The following is a 12787-nucleotide window of genomic DNA, read 5'->3' as shown; positions in this document are numbered from 1 at the left end:
CGAAAACGTCTGAAGGTTCAGCCAATGTTCGCCCAGGTTATTTCTGGGCAGAACCAGGAGTGATTTTCTTCCTCTGTGTACTCTCCTGTCCTTTCGAATGTTTCTATTCTAAGCACGTCTCACCACTGTCTTTCGTTACGTGGACTCCAGTAGAAATGTATTTTTACATGGCATAAGAAATGTGTGCTTTCTCACCACTCAAGCATCACCCTGGCGATGCCCTCTTTCCTGTTTCCTCTGCACCAGCCTTTGCCCTCCATCTTCACATCTGTCCTCTCCCTCAGAGGCTGTCAGTCCTCCTCTGTCCCTAAGGTAGCACCAGCTGCCCTCATGGCGGGGGGGGCAGCTGTCTAACTTGGAGAGCGAGCTGGACTCGTGGTCCCCCTCGGATGGCACCTCCATGGGCACAGCCTGGTTTCCCCACGTCGGGAGCTCAGTGGATTGCAGCTCGTAGGGAAGAATCCTTGAGGGTCACACGGGGGCCAGAAGGCCTCCCCGCCTCGGGCACATCCGGCCCCAATGCCCCACGCACCCTCCCCCAGAGTTTCTTCTACCTCCAGGCAGGTGACCCCGATGACCTGGCCAGGAGGAAGCTGGTTGCTTCTGGGCAGCAGCTGCCCTCGCTCCCAGAAGGTCTAAGAGGACACAGAGGGTGTCCTCAGTATTTCCACCGAGGTCACTGGTCGAGTGGGGTGTTGGATGTCTCCTTAGTGCTGAGACACTTCCTCTTTCATTTGTGTCTCATTCATCCCCCACCCCCCCACCGTCTTGGAGACTGAAAAAGGGGAACGTGAAAGAAAAACTGTACATTTCAGATGCAGCTCCAGCACGGAGACTGTGTGACCGTCTTCAGCAGAGGCCGGGGCAGTGGGTGGGGTGGCCAGGGTGGGAGTGGGATCGCGGCATCCTCCAGGGGTCCCGAGGTCACTGGACCCGGCCTTTCTTCCTCCCCTCCTGTTCACTTTCTTAGCTCCCGCCCACGGAGTCCTCAATGCCACCCACAGGAGATCCTTGGGACCTCAATTCCTATTTTTCAGGGAGTGACGTTCTTAAAGTGAAAATCAAAGTCTGCGTTTGCTCATTTCACTGAGTTTACTATGTTCATTTGCAAGATAGATAGATATAGACACACATCTGTGTGTATACATATGCGTGCACGCACACACACACACACACACAGATTGTGGCAGCTTTTTGGAAACTATCTGAGGCTCAGAAAATAACTCGCCTGACAAGACATCAAAGAACTACAGAAAGAGGCCACGGCACCAGAGGCCGTGGCGACGGACTGCTTCGCAGTTCGCAGGGTGACGGATGATAAGCATCTATTCGCTCCAGCAAGCTGAAGTAGAGCTGTAACATTTTGCTTGTTCCGGGAAACAGTAACCGAGTCACAAACCACAAATAATAGAAGTTAGAAAAATCCCCTTTTAACCTAATGGACTAAAAGATTTTAGCTTGCTTCTCATTTCTGCTAATGGCCTCTCTCCCTTGGCACTGCCGGAGCTGGCCCATTACAGGCAAATCAAGCCTTGGTTTGCAAGTAGGACAGGATCCAGAAGATCATTTATAAGCTGGGTGTTTGGGATGCAGGATGTGTTTCCCCTAGAAACTGTCTTCCCAGAGTGCCTGGGTTCTCAGCTTCACTACACAGCCCAACCCCCGCTGTACCTGGGCTGTGAGTTTTTTGTTTTTATTTATTTATTTTTGCGATACGCGGGCCTCTCACTGTTGTGGCCTCTCCCGCTGCGGAGCACAGGCTCCGGACGCGCAGGCTCAGCGGCCATGGCTCACAGGCCCAGCCGCTCCGCAGCATGTGGGATCCTCCTGGACCGGGGCACGAACCTGTGTCCCCTGCATCGGCAGGCAGACTCTCAACCACTGCGCCACCAGGGAAGCCCTGGGCTGTGAGTTTTTGAGGGCAGGTTGTCTGCAGTGCAGGAGAGAGAAAACAAGTCAGCTCCTTCTCTCTCCATAGAGCCCTGGCTCTGGGCACAGTTTAAACACAGGTTAACTTTCTTTTCCATCTTCCTAACTCCTCTGAGGCATCCAGGTCCCAGTGTCCTAATCTCCTGGATCACAGCATCCTCCCCAATCTGCCTTATCTGTTCTGGGCTGCTCTCCTGCTGGGGGGCTCTGAGACCTCAAACTCCCCACCTTTCCCCACCAATGCAGGGGACACGGGTTCGAGCCCTGGTCCGGGAAGATCCCACGTGTCACGGAGCAACTAAGCCCGTGCACCACAACTGCTGAAGCCCACGTGCCACAACTACTGAAGCCTGCGAGCCTAGAGTCCACGCTCCACAACAAGAGAAGCCACCGCGATGAGAAGCCCGCGCACCGCAACGAAGAGTAGCCCCCGCTCGCCGCAACTATAGAAAGCCCACGCCAGCAACAAAGACCCAACGCGGCCAAAAATAAATAAAATTTTTAAAAAATACAAAATAAAACAGTTATCATTGAGACTTAAGATAATGGCATGTTAATGAATCATATATAGGGAAAACAGACTAGACAGAACCATTAAAATTATTTACAGTGGCTGTGATAGCCTAGTAAGATTGGGGAGATTATTTTTCTTTTTACCAAAAGTTTTTGGTATTATATGGAGAAAGTTTATACCAAAAAAAGGTGTTAGACAGAAGATACTCAGGAGCTGCTGGATTCTTATCCCTGCACTGATCACTGAAAACAAACAAAAAGCAGGTCCTTCTTAGAGGGAAAAAAAGGCAGAAACCAAGCTGGATTGAAACCAATCCTGATGATGACTGTCATGGACTGAATATTCACATCCCCTCCAAGTTCATTTGTCAGAGCCCTAATCCCCATGTGATGGCATTTGGAGGTGAGACCTTTGGGAGGTGATTAGGTCATGAGGGTGGAGCCCTGATGAATGGATTAGTGCCCTTTGAAGAGGCCAGCTAAGTGAGGATAAGTCTGCAAACCAGAGGAGGGCTCTCCCTGGAACCTGATTCTGCTCAAACCCTGGTCTCTGACCCCCAGCCTCCCAAGCTCTAAGAAATGTATTTCTGTGGTTTGTAAGCCACTCAGTCTATGGTACTTTTTATAGCAGGCTGAACTAAGATAATGACCATAAAATGAATGAATCTGACCTTCACATATCTGAACGCTCCAGTGAGTTTTGGAGGCTATCAGATCCAGACTTTCAACACCTCAGAAAGACTAACAGCACACTCTTGAATATCTATGGCCTGTTACAAGGACATTCCCCATGAGGAAAAGAGTGCAGGAAAAAAATAACAACACACTGGGGGGGTCACTTTCCCAAAAACCTACTGAGTTCCCCTTAGGGTCCTCAAAGACATGTACTTAAAATTTTTCCCATAAAGTCCCTCTCTTTACTTTTTTTTTTTTCAGGAAAATTTGAAGACCTTATCATAGGAATTTTGTATTATCATTATTATTTTTGGCCTCGCCGAGTGGCTTGCGGGATCTTAGTTCCCCGACCGGGGATTGAACCTGCGCCCTCGACAGTGAAAGCCCCGAGTCCTAACCACTGGGTCACCAGGGAATTCCCAGAATTTTGTATTATAGACTATAATACTATATTACGCTATGAACAATTTTTGTTGCAAGTGGGAATATTCTAGAAGGCTTTCAAGAATCTGAAAGTAGTAAAGAATGTGGAAACCATTGAGCTCAAGCTCCTTATTTCCCAGATAATTGGTCTAATCTTAAACTCCTTAAGTTAGTGACCGTGCACTCAAGGGTCACTTGTCCACACAGTAGGGACACGTTCTCTCCACCCCTCCTCGGGCTGGTTCCACTCAGGCTCCCGTCACAACTGGACTGTGAGTCTCCTAAGGAGGAGACCCTGTGTTGGTGCCTCTTGGGAACAGTCAGACGTGTCAGCCGGGCCCACGGGGAGCTTAGCAAAAGCATCTGTGTAACGATGTCGGATTCGTGTCACCGTCGAGCAGAAGCATTAAGACGTGAACGTAAATCGCTCTACAGTAAGTGCCCCGGGAGAGGGGTAGGATGGGAGGTGCACACAGAGGAAGAAGCTGCTCCAGCCTCGGGGTGGTAGTCATCCCGCCATCCTCCTCAGAGCGAGGCCTTAAAGGGTGAGCAGGACTTGGCCCATGGCCAAGAGAACCAGAGAGGCGAGACGTGGGGAAGACAGCTACCTAGTTCAGCTGGCGCGAAGGAAACTGGAAGGGCAGGCTGGCTGGAGAGGGAGGTTGACGCCCTGAATGTCGGACAGGGGTTTGAACATGATTCTGTTTCATGCGCTTTGGAGAGGGCTATGCTGTCCGGTGCACCTGTGTTACGCTGACGCTCATTATTGCCACAAAGTTGGGCATCCACCCTTGGTCTGGAACGTCATCCTCCTTTACATTGATTTATAGCATCTTCCCCCAAACTATCACCGCTGCAGAAATGCGAGGGCAGCCTGGACAACGCTAGCTCGAATGTGGAATTTCATCAGGACCGCTGAGCCCTGGGTGCTGTGACGCTCTTCCTTTCGGGATAAAGTCTCGATATACTCATTCTGGCCTTAAATGAAACCAGTGATTTAAATCTCCAAGTCCACAAGCACTGGGATTTTCCATGGAGAATAAGAGAAAAAGAAAACAACTCTACTTTTCCTCTCCCGAGGTCAGTGGTGTTTGACCTCGTGGCATCTTATGAGTTAAGTCTCTCTTCTTCCACGTTTGACAGGGGAGGAAAATCAAGGCCCCAGTCTAAAGCAGCCGTGGACTTAATTACAAAAGAATGATCGACTTTTAAAAAGACTTTTTTGTTTTCCTATCATGTACCTTCATGGGGAAAAGATAAATCAACACACTCCTCCACTCAGTATAAATGTTCACTCTGGACATAACTTCCCTCTGTATCCTTGGGGCCAGCACAGAAGCTTAACCCTCTGCCCTGAAGAGTTACTTTGTATGGAACACTTGTCTGAGCCCTTCGTCATCTTGGTGGACTCGGAAAATGGATGCTCGGGAAGTGTAGGTGACAGTGTTCGGCAGATACCCCTTCCTCTAGCTGCGATGCTGTATTCCAGGGGCCCCACTCACTTCTGAGGGAAAGTTACAATATGTCTTTTAAAACAATGCCCAAGTCATTCCTTTTCTGAGGATTTGCCAAATTTCCCGTCACCAAACAAACCTCTGGTTTAACCTATGAACTGCGGGTTTCCTGCATTCTCAAGAGACCAAAGGCTCTTTTCTCTTTTAACAACCCACACTGTGGGCAACGGAACAGGTCATTTTGAGAGCATCTCATGCCAAGGCTCTGTGACGGTGCCCAGCACTTTAGCGGACAATAGTTTTTTAGCTGTTTCCGCCGACAAATCAATATTCTCTTGTTCTAACAATAGCCTAAGAAAAGTGTTTTTTTTTTTTTGTTTTTGGTAAAGACTTCTTGGTTTCCTTTGGGGGATTCAAATGCTCAAGTGAGTTTAGTTTCCATTTTAAAAGATCTTAAGTCTAACGAAGGCTAATTTAATGACCTGTTTCCAATCTAGAAATTTGTAGGTATTTGTAGATTTGTAAATACCTCTAAGCCCCAATTTTTCTATCTCAGTTTTTCTTGGGACCAATAGTGAAGTCTCACCGTAAAGGTCAGGACTTGGACACAATTTTAATTTTGCCAGAAAGGCCTGGAAGCCACCAGTCCTGGATTACAGCCATCACCACTGAACATTTATTCACACCTGCTTTGCAATTCCGATTGTGGGAAAAGGCCCTTCATTCTGCTTTGGGGAAGAGAAGTACGTGCTCAGCTTCCCATAAACGCCACTTAAAGAAAAGGTATAAACAGACCAAAAGTTATTCAACAACTTCTAATTCGGCTGAAGTTGCAAAGGGAAAAGATGAGCGACGTGATTTCACGAGAGTGGTAATTTTACCCCTGTGGTCCCCACACAAGAGAATCCAGTCTGATCACAAGGAAAATAGCAGGCTGATCCCAACGCACGGACAACCTACAAAATACCTGACCAGCATTCCTCCTTCTCAAAACAGCCGAGGTCATCAAAAACAAGGAAAGCCTGAGCAACTCTAATAGCCGAGAGGAGCTCAGACAGACAGGACAAATCAATGGAAGACGGTGCCCTGGAGGGATTCTGGAACAGAAAGGGGCAACAGGGAAAAACTAAGGAAATCTGAATACAGTATGGGCTTAAGGATAAATTATCAATGTTGGCTCATTAATTTTGAACCAATACGGTGAATTAGCATAACGTAAGATGTTAGTTAGGACGATGCGAGATGGTAAATGGGGAAACTATTGCCAACAGTGTGGAGTACAGGGAAACTACTATCTTTGCAATTTCTCTGTAAATCATCATCTCAAAGCTTCTTGAAACAAGGAGTGTAACATGTTGGTTTGTTTTTAAAACGCTATTTTGATGACAAAAGACATAGCAGCATTACTCCTGCAGGTGGACAAATCGTGAGCCCAGGGACACCCTAGGGCAATTTCAGCGATTTTAAGAGGAGCAGAGAGAAAAGTGGGGTGTTCCCCATTCCCACATCAAAACAAGTGTTTGGGAACGTTCTTGAAGCCCACATCTCCGTCTTCAGTGAGGAAACGTTTACAGACTAGTATTAAGTCAAAGTATCGCTGGAGATCTGACAAAGGAGCGATTTCTGTGCTTTCTGTCACTGGGTGAAACCTCTGCTTTCAAATATTAAGTGCCTGCTTTACACTTGACATTTAATCAGATTTAAATAACATCATAGTATGGAATAGTTTATAAATGTTTATTAAACGCCCGTAATTTTTACAAAGCAAATATTAATAGCAAGAGGCAAAATTTTTGCAAAATATGTACAAAAGTAAAAAGCCTGGATGACTAGCAACTCATTTTATCAAATCAAACCATTCTTTCCACTTTCAGACCTCCTGTAGAAATAATTTATTGCCAATCCTGAACTAAAGCACTGACAGAAAAAAAATTTACAACAGTATCAGATAATGTGCTCAGTTCTGGGAAAGTTATAAAAAGATATATGTATAAAAAATCCTAAGCCACAAATACTTTCATACAGAGCTAATACAAATCATGTTTTGTTAGGTACAGTATCTATGAGGTTGTTACGAAATAGACTTTTTGATAAGGCTTCCGTGGTAAATGAGCTCCACCTTTAGACTAGTAAAGCCATTTAAACATTTTGCGATTCTGCTTTCAAGTAAGAGGTAAAGAAAGGGTAAATGGTATCGTCTGTTGCACTGTTACATATACTTTCCAAGAATTAACCCCTACCTGCCCCCTCTGTTTTTTTCCTAGAGCCATCAAATAGGCATGATTTGAGAACAAATGCAGCCCTTTTACTATGGCAAGAAATATTATAAACAAGCTTTCCAAAGACAAACCCAAATCAGAGAACAAGTAAGTAGCATACTTCTATCATGACCTTCACTGATTGATAATGTATGCATACTGGGTCCCTACTTCCATCCATCTGAACATTTTCATCATTATCAAAGGTAATGTGGTTTTGGAAAGGTCGCAGAATCTCTTATCAACCCAGAAATTACTGCCCTATCATTAACACTTTTTTGTTCCATACGAGCTCTGGCATTTGAAATCAGATGGTTAGACCTCGATGTCACAAGAATGAACAGAGTTATTTAAATGCTAACTATACATTCAAGTACAGACAGAAGAATGCTAGTGGTACAAACACTGGTACTTCAGATTATGTTAATAATCACTTATCAGCCTAAGGCTAGTATCAACTCGATGGTACTTGAAAAGGCCATAAAGTTCAACTTGTTTAAAATGTTCTGGCTTAGACTTATACTTTAATCTCTCTATAAATTTATTAAGCCCTAACCTCGTACCATAAAATAATGGGTATGTACTATCACTTGCTTTATTTGGAACAGGGGGACATGTACACACCACTCACGTACAAGTCCCTCCCTTCCTCATGTTTACTACACTGAAAAGCCAACCTGTGTCCTATCACTAAAAAAAAGAAAAAAAAAAACACAGTACTTTTTGTCCAGCAGCACAAACACATGGACAGATCATCTGTAATTAATGTAACTTTATGTACTGAAATGATGGGAAAGAGAGATAAAGTCAGACTTCCAACTGAAAAAAGACATGCAAAATTTATTCTCGATCCCTCAATTAAAACTAAAAGAAATGAAAAGGTAACAGAGTGACTGTCTCTAGATTTATTAGGGAGTTTATTACAAATGTTTGACTGAGCTTTACAGGCACGATTTCATGGATTCAAACAAGAAATTAAGAGTTAACACTGGTATTTAGCCTTCTCATCACATATACAGAAATAACATTGCTACAAATTGCAATGAAGAGAATCTTGTTTCAAATGGCTTGGTTTGGGGTTTTGTCTAAATGTATCATTATATAATGAAAGCACCAATTTGAGGGTTTCTCAAATAGTGATTTGAGTTTCAGAACATAACAGAACATAACTTGGTAACTTTATTCTTCACATAAATAAGGCATAACACCGGATATGTGTACTAATGCTGAAAATACATTTTACCAAAAGCATAAATACAAGTATTGGGATATACATTGGAAGTTCAGATTTACTCATTCCCGCTTACAAACAATTCTGGGGCATATGATTTTTGTGAGTCTGAACCAACTCTTCTAATCACTTCTGGTATTAAGGGAATCTTCCTTTCTTCTGCTTTATACTGACCACTGCCAACAAATGAACAAGGGACCTCCCTCAACAACCTCCCTTGGGAGTTTAACCAGAGGACCTTTACCATGTAAAACACGTCAGTGCAGCTTCAAACCAAACCAAACCAAACCAAACCAAGCCAAACCAAGCCAAATCATGTTCACTCCACGATGCCTTCTTTGGTTGCTGCTGTGATCTAGCTGTCAAATGCCCTTTCCAGACAATACAATTGAAAAGAAGATTTCAATGCAATAAAATATTTGGCAGCAAGCAATGATACGGGTTATTAAAAATATCTGACAGAGGCATTAAATTATTTGGATCTTCAGAAAAACGTTTGACAAAACCTCTTCCCTATAAAATAATCAAGGCAAAAATCTGTGCTGTTCTTTGATTTATAAGGCAACTCTGTATACTATAAATTTCTTCAAGATCAATGAAGACACTTGTGTGACATTTCTTAAGAATTAATAAGCAAGAAGACATTCAGACTTAAGAGGAGAATGTAATAGAGAATTGGGCACATTTTATTCCAAATCATAACCATGAAGACTTAGAAAATCAAACACACTGAACAGCTTTAAATCCAAATTAGATTTTTAGAGACTGGGGGGACACTGGCATAGGAAAAAACTATGAGCTCCCTTTCAGCTTTGTCACTGAATCTCATCTTCCTCTTCACACAGTGGTGTTTCAAAAGGGTCTGGTTTTCATGCTGTAGGTATAGGACTCCTTCAAACGGTTTAAAAGTACAGTATATAAAACATGTGGACTGAAGCCTTCAGATTGGAACTTAAAGTTCCACTGAGTGTCTAAACCAGCCTGCCATTAATGTAAGTAATTTACTGCCTCAAAATATAGGCTAGGTTTTATTTTAAAAGAAAGCTGACTTTGAGACTTCACACACGTCAGGAAAGGAAATCTCAAATGCCCAAAGTGATATCCTATCTATTTGGTGTTTTAACATTTCTTTGTGGTAGTCAAAATGGTGCTTTGTCAGGCAGTATTTATGGTTCATATCATATATTTCAGATCTGAAATATAACTTAACTGAGAGTAACCTTCCTCTTTATACGTACACTGGAGTGAAATGATGCTTTGGCCATTCGATAGGACCATTTGCTAAATTTACACACAGACTTTCCACCCAAAGTCTCCACGTTACCGTGCACATACTCAGATACTCCTCGGCCCTGAAATGGTTCTAACTCTGTGGATTAAACAATGCACTCTTTTTGGTAAGAAGCACTATAGACATAGAACTATTCCGACGTGCGTGAACTCTGCTGTACTATGGACGCCTGCATCAGGATGTAGGGCTACATGTCAATAGCTCAGGTGTTACCAAGACACGAAAACACTGGCAGTTATGGGTGTAATGATGGTGGAGTTTCAAATGCAAGAAAAGTCAGGTACATTGAGAACAATCCCTGGTCAGTTCACTGCAAAGCCCTATTCTTACTAGACAGCAAGACAGACCCAGAGCCACTGTCTTAGAAAGGCTGGGTGATCCAGAACGTTGACCAATCTTTCAAGGACTTTCTAGCCAATAAAATACCTGAGAACACAGTCAGCTATACAGTAAAGTGAAAGATATCACAGTCTTAATCACAATTTTCAGGAAAGGAAGAAAAGCCATCAGACTCTCCAAACTGTCACCAGTCTTGTCCATCTGTGTCTCTAATCCAATTCTGGCACTACGCATAACCTACAGGGCAGTATTTTTAGTACTGCAGACCAGCCACTCTGATGAGCTCACTGTGGATGTATCTGTAATTGCAAAGCTACTTCATGGGTACATTTTAATTTGGTAAGTGGTGGAGGAGGTCAAATGTAATCACCTTTCAGTATGAACTAAAAAAATTACTACTTATTCTTGAAAGTATCCTTGAAACCTTCAAAATGTACCTCAAGAAAGCTGGAATTTCTTAAACAATAATGTTGCAAACCCATACATACTCTTTCAGAGACACACCAAGAATGAATAAGGATCTCAAATAAAAGTGAATAGTGTGACAGGAAAATACTGCCCTTGGCAAGCTCCAAAAAACAAAAAAAATCCCACCGTCTGGAGTTGATGGGAACAGACAGGAGAGCGAAAGAACAATGTTTGTGATGGTGCAGCAGTGGTCCCACCGTAAGGACCCACATCAGCTGAGACAGGATTTCAAAGTCTGAGAGTAAAACACATAATATTCTTGGGAAAGGGTGTATTTATTTAGAAAGTTCTATTATCAGGTTCTTGCACTTTTTTAGTTGCTGCTATGGCCAGAAGGTTTCCCGTATGGCACAATGATTACATGATATTTAAATATGAAAAGGGCAAATGACATTTCACTCATGACTTTTAATCAAAACGCTACGGATGGCATGCGCCTGCCTTGTGCTCCCCTGGACCATTTGTGAGCGTTCATTACCATCAGACCAGAGATCCTCATGTAAACTTTAAACACACCAGAATATTGCCTTCAGAAACCACAGAAATTTAAAAAACAAAACAACTGTTGTGTATATAGGCAATCAGAAAACCGTGAAGGCTAAATCTGGGTGAAGCTACAGAACGCCATTCCTTAGATCACACATCTTTCCAGTGGCCCTTTCAAAACAGGTCACCATAAAGCTGGGCACAAGTGTGGCTGCTACCTGTAGGGCGAACAAACGGTATCTCACTCGTTCTAGAACTGAACATACCAACCTCAGACCTACAAATATTAAGGACACCTTCTATACTTGGCACTACAGGAGAATTCAGTTTGAAAAGTGGAAGAATTTAAAGCCTGAGGGATGCCTTGTCTGAGGTCTGGCAGGACATGACTCCACTCCAATGGAAGCCGGAGTGAAAGAGATCAAAGCCAAGCCTCAGCAGATATTGGCCCCGTGTTACTCAGCGGCTCTCAGCCACAACCAAAGGCCGCAGAAGAACGACTAAGATTTCCAAGAAGTTAAACACAGAATCAAGATTTTTCTGATTCCTGTTGTAAACTTCTATTTTAAAAAGACAAAACAAACCGAAAACAATCAAAAAGACAAAAAGGTGCGCAGACAGCAAGTGTCCTGTGCGTCACTGGAGCATGAGCTGCTTGAGGTTGTCGTGAAGGATGGTGTCCTTCACGTCACGGAAGACGAGGCGGATGTTCTCCGTGTTGATGGCTGTGGTGAAGTGGTGGTACAGGGGCTTCTGCTGCTGGTCCCGCCGCTTGTTCCGGAAACACTCCACCAGGAATTTTTGGACGTCTCTTAAGCAGTGGGGATCCCCTTCGAATTCTAAGAAATAGTCTTTGATGCTCACAATTTGCACTTTCTCCTCAAGCAAATCTGTCTTGTTCAAGAAGAGAATTATGGAGACGTTGCTGAAAACCCGGTTATTGACGATGGTTTCAAAAATGTTCAGAGACTCTGTCAGGCGATTGGTCAGACGATCTTCCATAAGCACCTGGTCAAACTCACTTGAGGAAACAAGGAAAAGTATTGATGTCACGCTGTCGAAGCATTCAAACCAACGTTTTCTTTCTGATCTCTGACCACCTACATCAACCATTTTGAAAGGAACATTTTTAATTTCAAAGTCGTACTCGTGAATGCCTTTGGTGGGTCTTCTGGCTAGCAGAATGTCTTGCTGTGATGGAATGTAATCCTGGAAAAGAAAAAAAATCGTTTCCTACTCAGTAATCCAGGAGTAATGAGAATATTTAACGTACTACTAACTGGGCTAGTGAATGGATACGTAAACAAAAGTATCTTTTAAATGACAATCCCCTGGTAACATTAAAGCATCAACGCTATTCTGATTCTCATCATAAAACAGCAAGATACGCTGCAATGTGAGCGTCCGCACTGGTTCGAAATTCGCTGCAAATGAAGGCGTCTATGATTTTTTCAGCCTGCCGGGCGACCCGAGTGCCCGTCCACGCGTGACGCCCACCGTGCCAGCAGCCACCCGCCGCTGCGTGTCCATGGCCACGGTCACGGCTCCTCGCCCCTCTGTCAACAGCGGCGGGGCCCCAAGTCAAGGTTCTCCGCCCCCCCGCGGCCCCTGCTCCGCGCCCCCGCCTGCAGGACCGAAAGCTCTACCCGGGTCGCCTATGTTCTCACGGCTGCAACGCGGCCTCTGCTCTGCCCCCTTGACGGAGCTCACTCTGCGGGGC

General features: G+C 44.1%; 1 protein-coding gene across 1 annotated transcript in view; it reads right to left on the bottom strand.

Annotated features, from left to right (window-relative positions):
• Nucleotides 1-6717: 6717 nt before the first annotated feature.
• The window catches only part of GNA13 (G protein subunit alpha 13), a 38407-nt gene continuing 32337 nt past the window's right edge, over nucleotides 6718-12787 (bottom strand). Inside the window, exon 3 of the mRNA XM_024760691.1 lies at nucleotides 6718-12276. Coding sequence (XP_024616459.1) covers nucleotides 11704-12276 — 573 coding nt within the window. The 3' untranslated portion in view covers nucleotides 6718-11703. The remainder of the gene's footprint in view (nucleotides 12277-12787) is intronic.

This window comes from Neophocaena asiaeorientalis, unplaced genomic scaffold, assembly GCF_003031525.2.
Source record: "Neophocaena asiaeorientalis asiaeorientalis breed wild unplaced genomic scaffold, Neophocaena_asiaeorientalis_V1.1 scaffold30, whole genome shotgun sequence".
Taxonomy (NCBI): domain Eukaryota; kingdom Metazoa; phylum Chordata; class Mammalia; order Artiodactyla; family Phocoenidae; genus Neophocaena; species Neophocaena asiaeorientalis.
Note: the sequence above shows the minus strand (reverse complement) of the source record. Positions and strands in the feature narration are given on the sequence as shown.